General features: G+C 36.2%; 2 protein-coding genes across 2 annotated transcripts; one reads left to right on the top strand and one right to left on the bottom strand.

Annotated features, from left to right (window-relative positions):
- The first annotated feature begins 4903 nt into the window (after nucleotides 1-4903).
- LOC141605247 (dolichyl-diphosphooligosaccharide--protein glycosyltransferase subunit 2) lies at nucleotides 4904-14253 on the top strand. The gene is made up of 20 exons (XM_074423943.1): nucleotides 4904-5086; nucleotides 5210-5348; nucleotides 6270-6459; nucleotides 6618-6707; nucleotides 6828-6884; nucleotides 7005-7074; nucleotides 7425-7489; nucleotides 8215-8269; nucleotides 8628-8755; nucleotides 8920-9035; nucleotides 10655-10724; nucleotides 10966-11070; nucleotides 11160-11249; nucleotides 11354-11502; nucleotides 12049-12160; nucleotides 12235-12318; nucleotides 12884-12964; nucleotides 13046-13270; nucleotides 13677-13799; nucleotides 13897-14253. Exons 2-20 carry the CDS (start codon nucleotides 5212-5214, stop codon nucleotides 14011-14013), a joined length of 2064 nt encoding a protein of 687 aa, XP_074280044.1. The 5' UTR covers nucleotides 4904-5086; nucleotides 5210-5211; the 3' UTR covers nucleotides 14014-14253.
- Nucleotides 14254-14656: 403 nt separating this feature from the next.
- Nucleotides 14657-16523, bottom strand: LOC141605248 (uncharacterized protein At1g28695-like). Its single transcript, XM_074423944.1, has 2 exons — nucleotides 16097-16523; nucleotides 14657-15282 (listed from the first exon to the last, which is right to left on the bottom strand). The coding sequence occupies exons 1-2, from the start codon at nucleotides 16424-16426 to the stop codon at nucleotides 14758-14760; spliced, it is 855 nt and encodes a 284-aa protein (XP_074280045.1). The 5' UTR covers nucleotides 16427-16523; the 3' UTR covers nucleotides 14657-14757.
- Between the last annotated feature and the right edge of the window lie 3236 nt (nucleotides 16524-19759).

Raw genomic sequence — 19759 nt, forward strand, 5'->3', positions numbered from 1 at the left:
ATATTTTATATATTTTAGCTTTAATTGAGTTTAAAACATATACCACTCGGCACTCGGAATTGAAACAAACACATGGAATGAGGAATGATGTTCTAACCCTATACAACCCATGTATGATTGCCGATTCCAAACTCATACCCATTCGCGAAACAAATGCCCAATCATATCAATTCATACTCACATGTCATCATACATATTCACATTAGAGCAACTCCAATGGTTGCATTTAAGGATCTGCTTGCAAATATTGTAAATTATCAAGCAGTATACTTACCATTGGAGTACAAACGTACGTCCTGCTTACGAGCGGGTGTAGCCTTGTCAAGCTACGTAGCTTGACCTTCAAAATAATAAAATTAATAATTAAAAAACAATAAAATAATTTGTATTATAATATTTATTTGTTAGTGAGACATTTTAAGCTACATCTATTGTACCTTACCATTGAAGAGTATTGTAGTTTGAAAGTTTTTTTGCTTAGAAAAAAAAATATGGGGCAAGGCAAACTACAAGGTCTTGTAGCTTGCCATTGGAATTGCTCTTAGGCTGTTCTATTATAAAACCAATCATATCAATTTATACCGTTAATCAGATTACTAACATTCCACTGCCACATAATGATATTCCAGATACCGTCATTTGGGGGTTGTTCGTAGATGGAATTTTCTTTACCAAAACAGCAACTTGGTTAACGCAAGATTTGTTCGATCAAACTCTTGACAAATGCGAATTTCAGTGGATTTGGAAATTGATTATTCCTCCAAAATTGAAATTTTTCCTTTCGAAAGCCTGTGTTGACGGCCTTCCAACGAAAAGTAGACTTTTCAAGAGTCATATTGATGTCCCACCTCATTGTGTTCTCTGCAACAATCCTATTGAAAACAAAAACCATTTTTTTTACGAGTGTCCCTTGATTGGGTCTATCATCCAAGACCTGAACATTATTAGTTTCAACGAGTTTTTGTCGAATTATGGTAATATTACAAGCCAGAGTTTTATTTATAACGAAACATAATTTCCTTAAAGATTTAATTCCAAAAGATGATTTCATTAAGATTATTTTTATTTGGTGGAATGCATGGTTTCATAGAAATGATATTATCTTTAACTAGTTTTGTGACCCGTGAAAATCACGGGTACCTTTAGAATTTATTGCTAGTGATTTCATACTAATTCTAATGTAAAATAAACTAACCCAAAAGATGTTTACACATTTAAGTAACAATTTGTTGTGCAATATTTGTACCATCGCGTTTGTCTACATCCGACGTACCAACAATTTATATCTGTACTCTCTAATGTAAACCAACAGTAAAAAAAAATACTCTACATGAATTACGTCTCAAAAGTTCCAATTCTCTCCATGTCCTGGGCAATTTGGATATGTACTTTGTCACATTTTTTGAAAAACATAACCAGCCATAAAATCAGATGATACAATATTTAAAATAGAATCCCCTCACATATTCACTCAAACTATGCTGTATGACTTTCTTCTTCAAGACATTTATAAAGTTCAAAGAGTAAGACTCCAAGGTCACTACTTCCAAACCCATTTGCTCTGCAGCTCTAGCTTCCACAACACTCGGCTCTCAAGCCTGACTTGGAGAACAACCGCACGAACTCACCTCACCCTCACTACCACGGACCACCACTCATATCCCATTCTCTCTCTAGGGCAACAGTGCCCCGTCGACATTAACTTTCCATCTTCCAACCTCCGGCCGCATCCATCTCTTAGTAAGAGTTAAGATAATAATATTATTTTTTGTACAAACCAAAAATATAATATGAGAAGATAAATCAGCAGGGATTCACAACTTCCATTTGTCAACTTCGCCATAATTTACAACTTAAAAAAAATACAAATGGTCTTCTAACTTGTAAAATCTAACCACCAAATTTCGCAATAAAATTAATCCTCCTATTTATTCGGCTGAATTAGTTGATCCTGCAATTTCAGTTGTATTTAATTGGGCTTCCCATGGTCGCTTTGTCATTATTGTAGGAAATAGTTGAGCATAAGTTTTTTTCAATAGTATTGAATATCCATGCAATAATAATCACATTCATCACGGCCTATTAGGATTCGAGATTGACAGCAAAATGGAAAGAAAGGAATCGTCAAAGCAAAGTGAAACAACGAACTATATTAAACTAAGTTGCACTATACTCCCTACTCGCTCCATGTTCAATAATAATAATATGAGATTGTCAATGGCTACCAATCAGTCCACGAGGCAATTGAACAACAAATAAATAAAGTGTCTCTACTCAATCACATACCTTCACCCCATCATATTATCATTTGACCAAAAATGCAATTATCATATATAAGTGCCACACATAATTGCATGTCCTCTTGCTAAATGGGTTTGTATTGGTGGGTTGATGATCCACTCTTTGCTACTTACGTTCTACGAGTATATAAATGTACGACAACTCCTCTAACTATGTCATTCACTTAATCCCTTCCAAATCCTCGTTAATTGGTATAGGAACATAAGTCTTTATTATATGACTTTTTTTTTCAAAACCAACACCCCTGGGAAGACAGAATTTATGAAATAGGAGATAGGAGGTAGGACATCAAGAAGAAGATATTAGAACATATTGTTATATTAGGATAGAATTATAAAAACACAAAAGCTTCCTTATACTTCCTCTATCCCGGTCATTTGTTTACCCTTTTTCATTTAGGGTGTCCAAGTCGATTGTTACCTTTCTTTTTTGAGAATGTATTTGATGAGCAAATTGATCCTATGCATTCAATTTGGTCCATTTGTCATCTAACAATTTGCTTCCTCCTCTCTTAGTTATCTTTGTACCAAAATGAAAAGTAAACAAAAGCAAACATGCATTACTAAGGCGGTAAGGCTATGACTAAGAAATAAAGAACAAAGCGTTTAGGTTACCATATTGAAAAATACCGATTTGATAAGAACCAAAGAGTCTCAATTGCTTGAAAACTGCTTGAAAAAGGATTTATGATTCTAACAACCTGCAATTACATAAAAATAAGTTGTCAGGGAGGGATTAATAGAACAAATTATGAATTATGAATAATAAGAATAGCGCAAAAAGTTGTTATGATTTTTTAATGTCGTCTTATATATATAAATGGTTGCTAAGGAGTAAGGAGTATATGAAGTGCCATCGCCGTTAGCGGAGAAATTCCCACCGTAAAGGAGATAGATGAAGAGAGGAAGAGAAATAGCCATGAAGACTTAAATGAAAGATGTACAACTTGATAATATGAACGGTTGTTTTGTCTTTATGATTAGTAAATAATACTCATAAATCAAATCAAAAGACCGTTTAGTAGTCCATTTGCTTAATACTCCGTAGCTCTTCTAAGTATTTTGCAGCATGTCACGTCACAAATTTCATCATCAATACTTATTGAAATTGATAAAAAGTTGATGTGCTGGCAATTTTATTGCAAACGTGTCATTTGTAAAGCAAATGTGGCATAGCGTTAATCAGACGTGGCTTTTTACAATCACACGTGGCTTTGTTGACGTGGACTTTATGAGCCATTTTAGTTTAGGCTTTTAATAGTATTTTATAGATAATGTTAATTTAAGTATTAGTAAACTTATTACTTTATGTAATAATAGCACTAAAGACTTGAAATGTGACTAGATTTAAGGATCTCAACAATCCCGAGGTAGAAGAGTCAGCTAGAAACAACTCTAGTAAGAAAGAAATTTGGTGGGAAAAACCTGGAAACACTTTCCTAAAGCGTAATTTTGACGGATCGAGAATAAAAGGTAATAAAACTGCTTTAAGATATTCTATAAGAGATCACAATGGTAAAGTCGTTTTGTTGGGAGCAAAAAAGTGCGGATCCAATAGTATCCTTGTTGCGGAGCTCTCACTTTAAAAGAAGGCATTTTAACAGCTAAATATTTAGGAATCTCAAAGTTAATTGTGGAGGGTGATAATTTATGTGTTATTAACTCGATTCGAGGTACTTGACAGATTCCTTGTGAAATTTATAGTATTATCAAGGATGTGAAATTAGACCTTCATTTTTTCGATGAAGTGATAATTAAACATTGCTTTCGTGAAACCAACAAGGTTGCTGACTTCATGGCTTCTATTGGACATTCATGTCCAACTCTTTCGAGGTGGTTTGATAGCCGGTGGCTTCAACTTACCTCCCTCATTCGAAAGGATGAGATAAGTTGGTCATACTCTAGAGAATCAACCTAGTTTTCTTACCTAATCAAAAAAAAAAAAAAATTAATTTATACCGTACTCTCTAAATCTCGACAACACTCAAATAAACCCAATCCATTACCATCCCTACATCTGAACATTAGGGATGTCATTGGGGCGGGACGGTGGTGGATATAGGTTCCCTCGTACCCGTGCCACCAAGAAAAACTCGTACCCATCCCCGCCCCACCACCCGTGGCGGGTACAAGTTTCCAAAACCATCCCCGCCCCAGCGGGTGGAAATATAAAACCGTACCCGCCCACTTACCCATTAACCCGCTACACAATAATTTTATTCGATAATTTTTTTCGTAAAAGTTGGTTTAAACCTTATTCATTTCAATTTTTTTTTTTGAATTTATCTTTATAACTTTATTTTTTTCACCAAATAAGTTTGTAAAAACTTTATAAAATAGTTATTATTAACATTATATCTTAATTATAACTAAATAAGATTGGCGGGTATTAGGTGGGTAAGATGCAAAATCCATCCCCGCCCCATGACCCATGGCGGGTACAATTTTCGTACCCGCACCCGCCTCACCACCCGCCAAAGCTCTAACCATCCCCGCCCCAACTGAGTCGGGTGCGGGGCGGTACCCACTTATACCCGCCCCGCTGACATCCCTACTGGACATCGACGAGGTAGGCCAACTAGGCCTAAACCCAATAACAAACCATGGTTAGTCCACATAACTTTTAACCCAACAAATATCCAATTCCCAAGTCCACTCCATACTCCAAATCGGACCAAATATCAATTCGTCAACCCATAAGTCTTCCTTCTTATACTCTCATACTCATTCTTCTATCTTCCCTTCAATTTTCTCTCATCAATCTCTTCACTCTCACTTTGCAGACAGTATGATCTCTATCTCTCACTGTTTTTTCACTCTCAATTGATTTAATTTCAATCAATTTTTGAATTCTTTATTCAATTCACATTGCATTAATTTTGATCTTACCCCCATTTTTGTTTTTGCAGGAATGATCCGAAAACTAGTTTTTTTGGCGATTTTGTTAATTGGGTCAATCTGTGAAGCTGCGATCTTTCACCCAATTTCAGATTCTCATCGATCCGCTGCGCCGGAGATTTTCAGCCCTGTTGATGGATCGTTTAAGAGGTCTTCTTAAAAACCCCACTTAAACCCCTTTTGTCAAATGTTTTGGTTCGTTGATTTTATTGAAATGCTGGATTGAATCAATGTTTATTTGGGTGTTTTCTGATACCATTTATGTTTAGATGATGAAAATTATGTTATTTGGGTGTTTTTAATGGATCCAATTCAATAAAGTTTGTAACTTTGTGTGACAAATGTGGGATTAGCTGAGTTGGTGTTGTGTTCCGGGCGCGTGATCTGGGGAGGTCATGATGTATTGTATAGAGCTTCACTTGTTGTAAGTAGAGAGGGTTCTGGCATTTTCAGCTGATTATTCTCAAATGTTAGACGAAATCAGTTGTTGTTGGATTATAATGGAATAAATCAAAATGACTCACTAAAGTGGCTGCGCTTCTTTCTTTTGTGAAGTAGCGGTCCTTCGATGCAGTTCTTGACGCAATTTTCATCTTGGGTCATTCGGAAACAGCCTCTTTGTGTTGCTAACACAAGGGTTAGCATTGCCAATATCTATGGATACTTTGGAAGCTTATTATCATGCAAATGGGAAATAAAAGGGTGTTTTTCATTTGTGGATTAAATCGAAGTAGAAACAAGAGAGAAAGTTTGAATTCGATTTTACTAGGGGTTGGCAGTGATGAGAAAGGGTGTTTGGTGATTAAGGATTTTGTGGTACAGTTACCTTTTTCTGTTTGTCATTAAGCTAAGTAATTGAGGTAGCGCTGTTTATACATGGCTAAGTTTACAAAAATACTACTTTTTGTGATTCGTTCTATCTATTCTAAATATACTTCGTTTCAAATCCCGCTCTTCAACTGTTTTGTATCCCGATGCCTCTTGTTTGTACTCTTTAGTACATGAGGTTTCGCCATCCATTGTGGAATGTTTCTCGTCTATCTTGACCTAAGGTTTTTTGTTAATGGACAGCCTTGATGAGTCTTATGAAGCTCTGCGAACATTCAAGATTCTTGGAATTAGCAATGTTGACATAAGTACCTCAACATGCCCTTTGGTAGAGGAGACTCTCAAGTCCTCATCTGCCAGTTTGAAGGATGTTTATTTTGCATTGAAATCAAACCAAATTCTTAAATGCAAGATTACTACAGAAAATTATAAGGTATTCTTTGTTCATGGCTAAAAATACTATTTCTAACTTGATGAAAAAAATGCACCTCACCTTTATTTGCTTCAACTCCCAGCTACAACTTTTTTTTTTTTTTTTTTTTTTCTTATTGCAAAGAAAAAATATATTAATCCTATCTGTCACTGTTCTAGGCTGTCGGTTCAAGGCTGCAAGCTGCTATCAGCGATGCGAACTCATTGTTGGATTTCTACTTTCCAATTGGAGGATTAATGACTCTCAAGGTAACTGCTCACCTAAATGGTATCCTCATTCTTCTCTCAACCTAAATTTACATTGTGTTTTAGGCCTCTGAACATGGCTAACTGCTTGTAATTTTTAACTATCCATTTTTATTTATATAGGCTGGTGATTTAGATATTCAGCTTGAAAATGCTGGTGAAGTCTTTCGTTCAGTTAAGGTTGGTATATTTGGTCTTTTCATAGCTTTCAGTTGATCTTATCTTGTTATTTTATTCTCTCTTATTTCACCTCTCTTTATTCACATGGATGTTTAAAATGAGGCTTCTGCATTATTTTAGGCTCTCGCTCAAAGTGATGGCAGATGGCGTTACAGCTCTAACAAACCAGAGTCTAGTACTCGTGCTGCTGGTAATGATACGTACAACTGTACTCTCTTTTTTCTTGAGTATATTAATATATATGGTTAGGTGGTTGCTTAGCTATATATTATAACTTTTATCAGGCTCCTCATTGTTTTTTTATCAAACCTGTTGGTAGCCATAGTCATGTTATTATGGCTTGGTCTTAACTCCAAATCTCGATATGTACATTGCTTTGAAGGTTACCACAACTGCATTTATGGCCGGCCCAACGACTATGATCATGACACTGCAAACTATTTCTAGATCAAGTCTAAACCCGAGATTTAATAACACGACTAGAGTTCTAGTGTCAGGATGCTGAGTACTGTTTTAAATTGAATTGTATTTCTCCTGCAGGAATTGCTCTGGAAACTCTGGCGGGGATAGTGTCATTAGCATCAGCTGATGTTGATCAGTCACTAGTGAGTTACTTTCTCCTTACTCTCTGCAGATGGTACACTTGTTTTCTTTAATATATAGGAGATACAGATAGGGCAGAGCACGGATCGGATATCCATATTAGAAATTCCTGAAGTCAGATATCCAAATCCAAACCAAATATTTCGGATATCCAATGTTCGGATCGGATGCGAATATTCATATTTTGGAATTTACTATAAAATTAAGGTTGAAACGATCATATTCATCGTCTTACATGATGATTTTCTTTAGTATTCTTAGTATTTCTTACTCCAATGTTCTTGACCATAAATTTAAGTAGCACTTACATATTTCTCTAAAACTTTAACTAAGTTGTTGTATCAGAATAAATTGTGTTTTCTCGAAATTATACTAGAAAACTATAGTTTCGGATCTGATCGGATATCGAAATATTTTAATTCTAATATCCATATCCAAACCAAAACCAAAGATTTCGGATCGGATATCCGATCCAAACTTAACTTTCGGATCGGAGATCCAAAAATTCGGATCGGATATCGGATTGGTTTGGATAATCGGATTTTTTGCTCAGCCCGGTGATGCCTGCTATTTTTACATTGTTTTGTCTATCTTTTACACCCTCCATCCAAGCAAAGGTGCAGTCACTAGTAAGTTTGTGTTTATACTTTATATGCAGTTTTGTGTATGGAGTATTATGGTGCCTCTGCAATGAATTTATTTAACTTTTATTTGATTAATGTTGCAGATTAGCGCTCTCAAGAACGACATAGTGAAACTTTTTGACAGCATCGAAAAATACGGTATGTGGTCTCTTCATATTTTGTCACTAGTTCATTATTTGGCATGTCACCTGATGATGCTATTCAGGTCGGAAATTGGCTTCTACCCTATTAATTTTATTCCTGTACATGTGCGATTGACCTAAGTTAAAACTCCCTAATGGGCTGTATGCTTTTCCTTTTCCCTGAATTGAGCTATATGTGTGTGTGAATCAATTGATTTATGAGTACTCGATTTTGTAAATTGACATCTATTGTCGATGAAGCCTGGTTTTCTGTTGTTTGTAGTCAATTTATTGAATTTAGGCACATATATATATATATAATGTTTTTTGGTGTACGCCATTTCAATTGACATAAATTCGTGGCCTCGTTACAGATGATGGCGCCATGTTTTTTGATGAGAAAATTGTTGATTTGCACGAATATCAAGGCCCTCTGTCAACATCAGCGTCTGTTGTTCGAGGGGTTGTGGCATTTGCAGATGCAACTTCTGAGAAAATAGCTGTAAGTTGAATTATATGTGAAGCTGTGTAATTTGTTCTCAAATTAGGGTGGTTTCAGTTGAGAGTGCTTCATGCTTTCATGTGTAGTATTGATTTTTTTTTTTTTGGTGAACTTCGTGTGTAGTAATGATGGGGTATTATCTAAGTGTGTTTAAAAATTTTCAGCTTCCAGGGGACAAAATCTCAGGGTTGGCCAAATTTTTCCTTGGTATTGGGGTACCGGGAAATCCTCATGACTTCTTTGACCAGATCGATGCTCTGGCTTTATTGGAAGACAATAGGTATTCTTTTTTATTGTGCTCAGATTTTTTTGCATTTTTTTGTGGGTTGTTTGGGCTGCTTACTTTTCTTTTTTATTCTTTTAACCACTCTTACCTTGCCATTTGTCTTTTTTTTTTTTTTTTTTTTTTTAACATTCTATCCCTCTAACCTTCTCATTTGCAAGATTCCTCGAGGCACATGGGTAATGTTGTTGCATCACGTAGTCCGGGGTTGCAAATTGTAAATGCATCAGTATAAGAAACTAAAACACTTATACAAGTATGATAAAAGGAACATTGATATATACTAGTTATAGACTTGCAAACCATAAACAAAAATTTATGCTATTTTTCATGAATAGAAATATAGAATCTTTGTTTGATTAATTAGACTATAGATTGATACTGAGTGCTTTCATGATTTTAATTGACTGCGTAATGGAAGATTCCAGACAAAAATCTCCCCGTTGTTTGGATGAGAGGTATTTAGAGGGAAAGAAAGGTAGGGGGAACAATTTCCTTCGTTTGATTAGCAAGTTCGATTCGACAAATTTGTGGGTGGGAGAGAGATAGAGAAATGGAAGGATCCATTTTCTTTACAAGTAATATTAAGCTCCTTCCAATATAACCCATCTACAATAGGTGGGCAATGTTACTCGATTTTTCAACCAGGTGTTAAATCTAGGCTGGGACCATGACATTAAATCAAAGGCACGATACCAAATGACGACCATTTTTTTAAAGGTTTTAAAGATCATGCGACCAAATTTTGCTGCATTTTGGGGCAATTTAAGCTGCAGTTAGTGAGATTAGACCGCAACGGCCAATGGTTGATACTGCAACTGTGGCCGGAACCAATATTTAATATAATTATGTTGAGACATCAGATACCAATTTGTAAAGGATTCACTGCAACGACATCTGGATGTGCTAGTTGTTGGCCACATTTATGTAAAGGATTCACTGCAATGACATTTGGATGTGCTAGGTGCTAGATTCTATTCATTAGGAGCAGGCTGTGACAATCGATTCTGGGTTTCGAATCCAATATTTGATACCATAATATGCCAGCTTGTTATTATGCTTCGGGTTGGTACGACTTGTTTGATTACACTTGCGGGATATGCCAAATATTGCCAATAGTAGACGCAATATGGACACACCTGGGATGGAGGTATTAAAATTTGTGCTCGAGAAGAATTGTAAAAAAGGAAAAAGAAGTATGTCGTGAAATAGTTAAAAGAAGACAAGGAAATACAGGGAAGAAGAGATGAAAGATTCATATTAATTTGAATGGGATAATGGGATATCGGGATGGGTATATTTAATGGAAATCTTTTAATCCGCCAAAAAGTTCTCTGTTTTCAGTCCTTAGATTGTAGTCGATACTATGGGAAACTTGCTTTGACTTTATATAATGTTCTGTCTTTTCTTGCATAAACCAAGTTATCCATGTTGATTAGTGAGTTATATTACTGATTTTTAGAGTATGGATACTCTGAGCTGTATGAATAAAAATATGAATCCAAGTGAAACTACAGATGATACCGATCAGACTACAGGCTGCTGTGATTCAAAATTTGGGAATGGTGGCTTGTTTTTAATCTCATCCTAAAATGTTTTTACATTTCTTTGGGCAGGATATCAATCCCATTGGTTATTTCTCTACCTGCTACGGTGTTGTCCTTGACTCAGAATGACCAGCTGAAGGTATCACGTTAGGCTAATCATTTAATATTTGAACCTATTTTCTGTCTTTATATTTTGGGAAAATTTACCCTAGATGATTCATATGTGGTGTTCCTTCATGTCTATGTTTGACCTAAAAGTTGCTGTTTACAGTTGTCTGTTTCTTGTTCCCCAATTTTAATGGTAGTAAGACTAGTAACCTTAACCTGCCAATCTATATCTATAAACAATTCTTCAATTAAATAACAATGATCATCATCAGGTTAAAGTGAGCACAGTACTGGGATCTGCAACACCTCCTCTAACCGTGAAAATCGTCCAAGCTACCAAGTCTGGATCAAAAGATGCCCCTATAGTTGAGAATAAGGTACCATACAAACTAAGTTCATATTGCACCTGAATTTCAGCAGAACTTACTTGACTGACGGCTTGCTTATGTTCCCTAATCTATTGCAGGAACTCACATATGATGCCAATAGTGGATTTCATCTCTTTGATGCTTTTCTGAAAGATATTGATGTTGGGGTTTATGAGTTTGTTTTCAAGGTTTAACTTCTCCATGTATAACTGATTTTTGATTCTTTTTTGCTTTAGAGTATGATGATTGACATACCTTTTCACTCATCATTTTTTCTTGTTTCGATGTTTAGATTGCTCTTCATGATTCCAGTGACAGTGGCATTTATTCCACCGGAGGTCGTACTCGAGTGCAAATTTTTGTTACCGGAGTAATTAAAGTCGACAATGCTGAGATATCAGTCCTTGATAGCGACCTTGAGAATGCAGATTCGAAGAAAGCGTAAGTAATATGGGAAATTTTCATTGCCTTTTTTCAAGATTGATAATGTATTATGCTCTTTCTCCATTTTTAGTGGAGCCAAAGTCTCCTTAGTCTTTGCTCCTGGATACGATGGAGTAAGCAAAATGACTCACTAAATTGGCTGCGCTTCTTTAATTATGAAGTAGCATTCATTTGATGCAAATTCGAAATCTCGACCAATTATCATTTGGATCATCCGGAAACAGCTTGTCTGTGTAGTTGTTATACACGGGTTAGGTTGCATACGTCCGACTGCCCCTTACTCTGCAATTTGCAAGAACCCTTTAGGCACTGTGATAATGTTGTTGTATAATGGATTATGCTCAAGGACTGGTTAATACAATAATACTCGATTCTATTTCTGAGCAGTACAGAAATAAATGAATTATGATGCTTTCGTTGGTACTACTGAGACTATCTTTACCATGCAACTGGCAATCTATTGATTAGGAATTGAAAATGCTTCAGTTACTGAGAACAAGCTACCAATAGAAATTATCTTATGATAAAATTATGGAACTGCAGGTTAGATTTGTCGACAGATAGTTCAGTCTCGTTCTCTGCAAATCATCTCCAAAAACTGCGCATATCCTTCCAGTTGGCTACACCTCTTGGAAAGGCATTCAAGCCCCATCAGGTTTGATACTTTTTGGTTTCTTTCTCTAATTATGTGATTACCTTTTATTGTATGCTTATCTGGATGGGGTGCAGGTATTGCTTAAGTTGAGACATGAGACAAACGTGGAACATGTATTTGTGGTTGGGAGCTCAGGGAAAAAGTACGAGATGACACTGGTAAATTTCTTGTACCGTTTTATATCCAATGATTCATATATGTTCCCTTGTAACTAAGCACGACATCAAATGTTTGTTACTTCACATTATAAAGAAGCTCATCCAATTTAGGGAGTCATTTTACTTTATTCCATCATAATCCACAATCCAACAATAACGAGTCTTTGACTCCATTGGATTTCGGAATAATAAATAGTGACCACTTCTGATATATTTGTTTGCCAGTTTTGATTTTATCTACGTTTTATCAAAATTACTATTCTAGCAAAATAAAGAAGCATGATGTTTTGCAGTAACGAGGAAGAGAAGTTGGGTGAAGGTAGATCACTAATAGAACATCAAAACATAGAATATTTCTTGTGATTAGGTTGTGGTAATGACCCAAAAACATTTAGGTAAAACTGTCAACATAGATCATTAATAAATTTGTCATACGATTAGTTGTAGGGAAATCGAATATTTGTGCAAATACAAATAGGACAAATACAAATAGGACAGATGTCTAAAAAGATGCATTGTTACTAGGTGTCATATTGTTCAGTAAACTAACGTATTTGTGGCGTAGGATTTCCTTGGACTCGTGGACAAGCTCTATTATCTTTCAGGAAAATATGATCTTCAACTCACAGTTGGAGATGCTGCCATGGTAAGTATAATTGTGTTCAGTTTCCAGTATCTGATTTACTTGCATTGGTGCAGTTTTCTAACTTTTTTTTTTTTTTTTTAGGAAAACTCATTCATCCGGTCATTGGGCTCTGTCGATTTAGATCTTCCTGAAGCACCTGAGAAGGCAACTCGTCCGCCAGTTCAACCTGTTGATCCTCTTTCAAGGTTTGGTCCTAAAGCAGAAATCAACCACATCTTTAGGGTTCCAGAGAAGCGCCCACCTAGCGAACTGTCCCTTGCATTCTTGGTTCTGACCTTTGTTCCACTTGCCGGATTTTTGGTTGGGGTAAGTTTACTCCTCTAACCTAAACATTGGTAGTAAAAATTAGCAAGTATATTTACGCTTCCCTATCAAGTACTTCATCTGATTTAATTTCTTACCACTTGCCTTTGTTGGTCGATTTTTTGGTCTTACCATTTCCTGCTTGGTTAAATTTGAAATTTGTGAATTGATTAGAGCTCCCTTAAGAAACGACGTCTTGGGAAGATGATGTGTGAGGGGAGGATCATTTTGGAATTTAATCTCCCCACCATAATACCACTTCCTGTGTTTCTTTCCCAAAAGCAAGTCATGAGTATCGAGAGAATCCTATTAAACTAAAGAGTCTTCCAGATCTGTTATCCTCTATATCCTATTTGTACATGTTTACTCAACTCTTTTGGCGCAATCTTTTTTATATGCTTCTCTGCAGCTTCTTCGACTTGGAGTCAACCTCAAGAACTTCCCTACATCAGCAGTGCCTGCAACTTTTGCCACACTATTCCATGCAGCCATTTTAGCCGTTCTCTGTCTTTACGGACTTTTCTGGCTGAAGGTTTGCTTTACTCATATTTGAATACGATAATTAATTTTGTAATTTCTTTCATTTTCATAAATAATCCCAGTATCTCATTTCTCTTTCTTCTTTGCAGTTGAATCTTTTTACTACACTCAAGGTTTTAAGCTTCTTGGGAGTCGTCCTCGTGTTTGTTGGCCACAGGACACTTTCCCACCTCGCATCGAAATCAGCCAAGTTGAAATCTACTTGAAAATGCAGATCTAGGAAGATTATTATTGTTGAGGATATAGGGCACATGTTTGTTACAGGAAACCCTATCGCCTATCGGAGCTCCGAAAAATGAGTAGAGTTGGTAGACATAGATTCAGCTTTGTAGAACTCTGTTTTTCCTCTAATGAGAGTGTGCTAGGCTTCGGTGGATAGTTTTATCTATATACAAACATGTATTAACAGCTTCTGATCCTATAAACAAGATTGAACATGCCTCATTTCAATTTTTTTTTTTTTTTTTTTTTTTGGGTTCAGGAATAGGATCCTCTCCATTTCTATTTACGGTCCATTTCTTGTCAACGGTCAAGATTGTATTTCGGTGCAAAGTAACGGTTCTACATTTATGCATAAAAATAAAGAAATAATGGAGGAAAGCACAATACATTGTTATATGATTGTTAGAGAGGAAACATGTCCTTTATATCTTTTAGGAAATGAAGAGGATCAACATACTAGTACGTATGACGTTATGTTCTATGGAGTATGGACTATGAAGTCAAAAAAACCTTGGAAAATCAAAAATAAATTATTCTCTCTTTAAATCAAAGGGTATAATTCCGCCTTCACACAATTTTCGTGAAAAAAAATGAAAATTTCGAGCAAAAAATTTAATTGGGATAGGCACAACCAAGTCATTTTTAACACCCTCTCATAATTTCTTTGAGAAGTAAAACTAATTACTTTCTCCGTTTTAATCATTTGTCTCGATGCGATAAAACTAAATTCAGTCATTCCCATAGGTCGCGCTCCAAGAGTTTCTGCATTCCCAGTGTGGAGACCATCGAAATGAAGATGTTGCATTAGCCGCGATTACTTTGAACGCGGCCCATTCACGGAGCAATTGAGACAAATCGGCTACTTTAGCCTTAATGAACCTACAACAATTGGCATGAACCGTGATCACTGATTCAATATCCGAACTGTCTTCACAAAACCCGCTAAATAATTTGGTATCGAGAAATCGGGCATTTAGGTCCAAATCCGAAAGTACACCGTGTGATATTAACTTCTGTAGGACATCTTGTTCTTTCTCACCATGTGAATTATCCTTCAAATTATACCATTTATTGAATAGAAAAATGGTCTTGCTATTCGATTTAACAAAGTAGAATCCGGTATTAATCGGGTTGCGAGTAGACGATGGGTCGCCGTTGTAATGCCAATCGGTGCTAAATTGGATATCACAGCTTCGAGTCTTGCTTGTGGTTAGGATCGTAAAAGGATTCCTTAACCACAAAACATCTATATCCTGTTTTTCGACATCACAAGCAATAATAAGTTGTTAACAAAGGTGTATCGTCCTAGGCTGCTAATGAGAGATGTTCCTCGTTACCAAAAAAAAAAAAAAAAAAAAAAAGTCGTTAACAAAAGTTTAACAAAACATTACTCGAGATTTAGATGTTAACAAAGGTGTATCACTGATTCAATATCCGAACTGTCTTCACAAAACCCGCTAAATAATTTGGTATCGAGAAATCTAGCATTTAGGTCCAAATCCGAAAGTACACCGTGTGATATTAACTTCTGTAGGACATCTTGTTCTTTCTCACCATGCGAATTATCCTTCAAATTATACCATTTGTTGAATAGAAAGATCGTCTTGCTATTCGATTTAACAAAGTAGAATCCGGTATTAATCGGGTTGCGAGTAGAAGATGGATCGCCGTTGTAATGCCAATCGGTGCTAAATTGGATATCACAGCCTCGCTTCTTGCTTGTGGTTAGGATCGTAAAAGGATTCCTTAACCACAAAACATCTATATCCTGTTTTTAGACATTACAAGCGATAATAAGTCGTTAACAAAGGTGTATCGTCCTAGGCTGCTAATGAGAGATGTTCCTCGTTACCAAAAAAAAAAAAAAAAAAAAAAAAAGTCGTTAACAAAAGTTTAACAAAACATTACTCGAGATTTAGGCCTTGTTTGGATGACGGGATTGGGAGGGAAATGGAGGGGACGGGAAAGGAGGGATACAACATCCCTTGTCTGGATAACAAAAGGGATTTGGAGGAATCCGCTTTTCAATATAGGAGAGATTTGGAGGGAAATTTCAATTTTACGTACCGTGAAGACGAAGTCATACCCTCTTTCAAGGACCTCAAGAAGAAACAAAGTTCTTCTCCACATCATCTTAACAAAATCAGAAGACATGAACACTTCCTCCCTTGTGAAATCGACACCATCCGTTTCAAGCTTATAACAGTGAAGGCCACGGAGAAGACACCGCTCGTAGGCTGTTTGATCGACCGCCACGATCAGCAGATGGTTCACAAGCTCTCTTGTTCCTTCCCCTGCATTAAAACCCTCTAAGAAGAGGTCTAACATGTTTGGCACCACTTCTCCTTCCACATATGCCCGGTTTACTACCGCCAATATTACGGTTTTGTTTGTCATTGATGCCTTTTCTAGTGCCTGTCCTAGCTCATCTGTCGGATTATGCAATGTAGTATGTCTCTGTCAATGGAAACGATCAATTCTTTACGTTTGCTTTTGACACAAAGACCAAGGAAATGAGAAAGGACATGCTTTTAAAACAAAACAAAAAGTGAAAACACAACTCCACATGCATTATATTTGTCAACTTGTACATGCATGTTATTAAAAACAGAAAGATAAAGAAATAAACGAGATACCTAAATAAGAATATGTAAATAAATGATCGGGACATAATTTGTTGAATTACCTGATTAGGGTTAGAAAAAAAGGTTTGAAGGTTGATGAAGGATGTCGACGATTGTAAGGAGAAAAACGAAAAGAAAACGAAAGCGAGGGCTCCTAGGACTAAGAAAAATGTAGAGACGTTCTTAAGCAATGAATAATGAGGATTTTTGTCGTTAGAAATTTCCATTGTAGTAGTAGTAGTCATTAGAGAGCTAATTATTATGGTGTTTTATAAAGACTTCATTAGAAGAGAACAAAGGAGTTGACATTGGTGAGGAGGTCATGCTTTGTCAACTTAGAATCATACAACGGTGAACGGTATGTTGGAAGGGGTAAAAACGTAGAATCATACAACGGTCCCATTCTATATTACTTACGAGTAAGTCTCCTTTAGGACGGACTATTTTCGTCAGGAACAATAAGACGGAAATTTGAGACTACTTTACACTCAAATGTGTGAAGAAAAAGTCACTATGCTGTAAACACTAGCTGGAACAATGGTACATTATGGTCACATTTGATCATTAAAATGGTCTCAGACCCCATCTGAAACACGACTTATTATTTTAGACAAAAATGGCTTGGCTGAAACAAGAATTTGCGATTACCAAATATAGAAGTGTAGTGGTAATTCTATATTACTAAAAAGAGAAGTGCAGAAGTTGTGTGCAGTATCAAAGTCGCATCTATGAATGAATCTATCATGTGGAGATATTATCAGATGGTTTTAAACATACATACTCCATTTAAATTAAATTGTTCCATTTGCTTTGTTGCGGTCTCGAGAGACATAATTTTAATTATGTTTTCTCAGTCTATTACGGAGTACTAATTTTTGTTGTAATTTGTTTAAGGTTATTTTATGAGAATAATCCATCCTATGCCCTCTCTTCTCAAATTAATCTATCCTGGTGTTTAACTAAGAATAATCTCATCTTTAACTTCATTTAACTTGTAATAGACCAGCCTCATTTTTGACCTGATGCTACCAGTTTCTAAACAAGTGACCATGTAGGTTAGACCTGACAAACAGATCGGGTCGTGGCGGGTTTGTGTTCGTGTCACATGTAAACGGGTCACAAACCCTTCAACCCAAACCCGACCCGTTTAAATCTCGTGTCGTGCTCGTGTCGACCCACTTACATAAATGGGTCATCAAGCCTCAACCCTAACCCGCTAATATCGTGTCGGGTTCGGGTCGTGTTTTCGTGTCATGTCAATATTTGGAAAGTTTTAAGTATATTTATGTGATGAAAGATAAAAAAAATAGGATTAATTTATTAAACAGGTCATTCGTGTCGGGTTCGTGTTTAGAGAGCTCAACCCAAACCCGACCCAATTAAATATCGTGTCGTGTTCGTGTCGACCCACTTACATAAATGGGTCATTGAGCCTCAACCCAAACCCGTTAATTTCGTGTCGGGTTCGTGTCGTATTTTCGTGTCTTGTCATTATTTGTCAGCTCTGATGTAGGTCCCATTTTTTTTTCTTTGTTAATTCTTCATTTCTTCTTCTTATTCAATTCGTCAATTTTCATTTCTTCAATTCAACCACCACCACTGTCACCACCCCACGCAACTACCACAACACCTACAACAACCGTAAACATTGACACAATTAAAAAAAAAACCAGATCCGACGGGAAATAAAGTGAAGCCCAGAAATTCGAAATCCTTGAGCACTTGAATCTTCCCAGAGATACTAAGCCTCCTCACACAAATTCTTTTAAAATCAACCCCAGAAATTCGAAAAAAATCCAACCAAATTAAGCCTAGATATTCAAACCAAATCCAATTTTGGGGAAATAAAGTGAAGCGGTATTGTCGGGTAGAAGGAGTGTGCGACTGGTGTTGTGGGTGGTGGGTGTTGTTGTGGGTGGTGGAGTGGTGGGTGGTAGGAGTGTGCGGTTTGGTGTTGTCGATGGTGGGTGGTGGGTGTTGTGGGTGGTGGGTGTAGTAGTCGGTGGTGGGAGTGTGCAGTTTGCTGTTGCCGCTGATGGGTGTTGTAGTTGGTGGTGACTGGTGGGAGTGTGTGGTGGCTGTTGTAGTCAATGGAGTTGGAGAGAGTTTTGGGGAAATAAAGTGAAGGATGATTATTAAAGGTTAATTATAAAATAAACCGGTTGTCTAGGTAACTCTTTCATTGGTCTACTATAAATTAAATGACGTCAACGATAAGATTATTCTCAGTTAAACACGAGGATAGATTAATCTAAGAAAAGAGGGTATATGATGGATTATTCCAATGAAATAACCCATTTGTTTATTTTTGAGATTTTTTCAAATTCTTTTGAGTAATTTTATTTAATCCTTGGAAAGGTTTAGGCCTTATTTTGTATTTGAAACTCATTTTTTTTATATATATATAATACACTCACATTTTACCAAATTTTTTTTTTTGTTATATATTCATTATTTCTTTCAAAAACTACCAAAGTTGGCTGGTGTGAGTGGTAATAGCTCTCATCTCTTAAACAAAGTTATCTAAATTGGTCTCGCGGTGTTAAAATGGCGCTCATATACAGAGCGATGTTTGGATTCATCACAGGCCAGGCTGTGTTAGAACTTAATTGTTGATGATGACATGCCTATTTTAATTGTGTTTCAAAGTGTTACATTTCAGGATTAAGCCTACCTCCCTATTCATTGTGTTTACCGTCCACTTACTGATGCAACAGTAAGCAAGACCGTTGTTTAACAACGGTCTGCTTATCGAGGCAACAGTAAGCAAGACTGTTGCTTCAGCTTGTGTCACTTGAAGAGAGTCTTTGATTTCAAAATACTTAAGCTTTCAAATACAAACTTTTATTTGTGAAATGTTCATTTATGATATTTTGAATATAATGAAAGGTTTTTTTATGAAGAAAAGAATATTTCAAAGGCATCTTCTAAAAAGGCTTTACTCAAATTGGCAAATTCTTTTATCATGGCTTTTGAGAAAGTAGAACTTATTTCTTTCCAAAATTGTTTTCTAAAATGTCCTTACTTGATTGTCAACTTTGCTTTATGACTAATTTACAAAGACCTTTTAAGATAATAACAAAACTTCTTTTCTTCTTTCACCTTT

This window comes from Silene latifolia, chromosome 10 (genome assembly GCF_048544455.1).
Source record: "Silene latifolia isolate original U9 population chromosome 10, ASM4854445v1, whole genome shotgun sequence".
Classification (NCBI taxonomy): Eukaryota; Viridiplantae; Streptophyta; class Magnoliopsida; order Caryophyllales; family Caryophyllaceae; genus Silene; species Silene latifolia.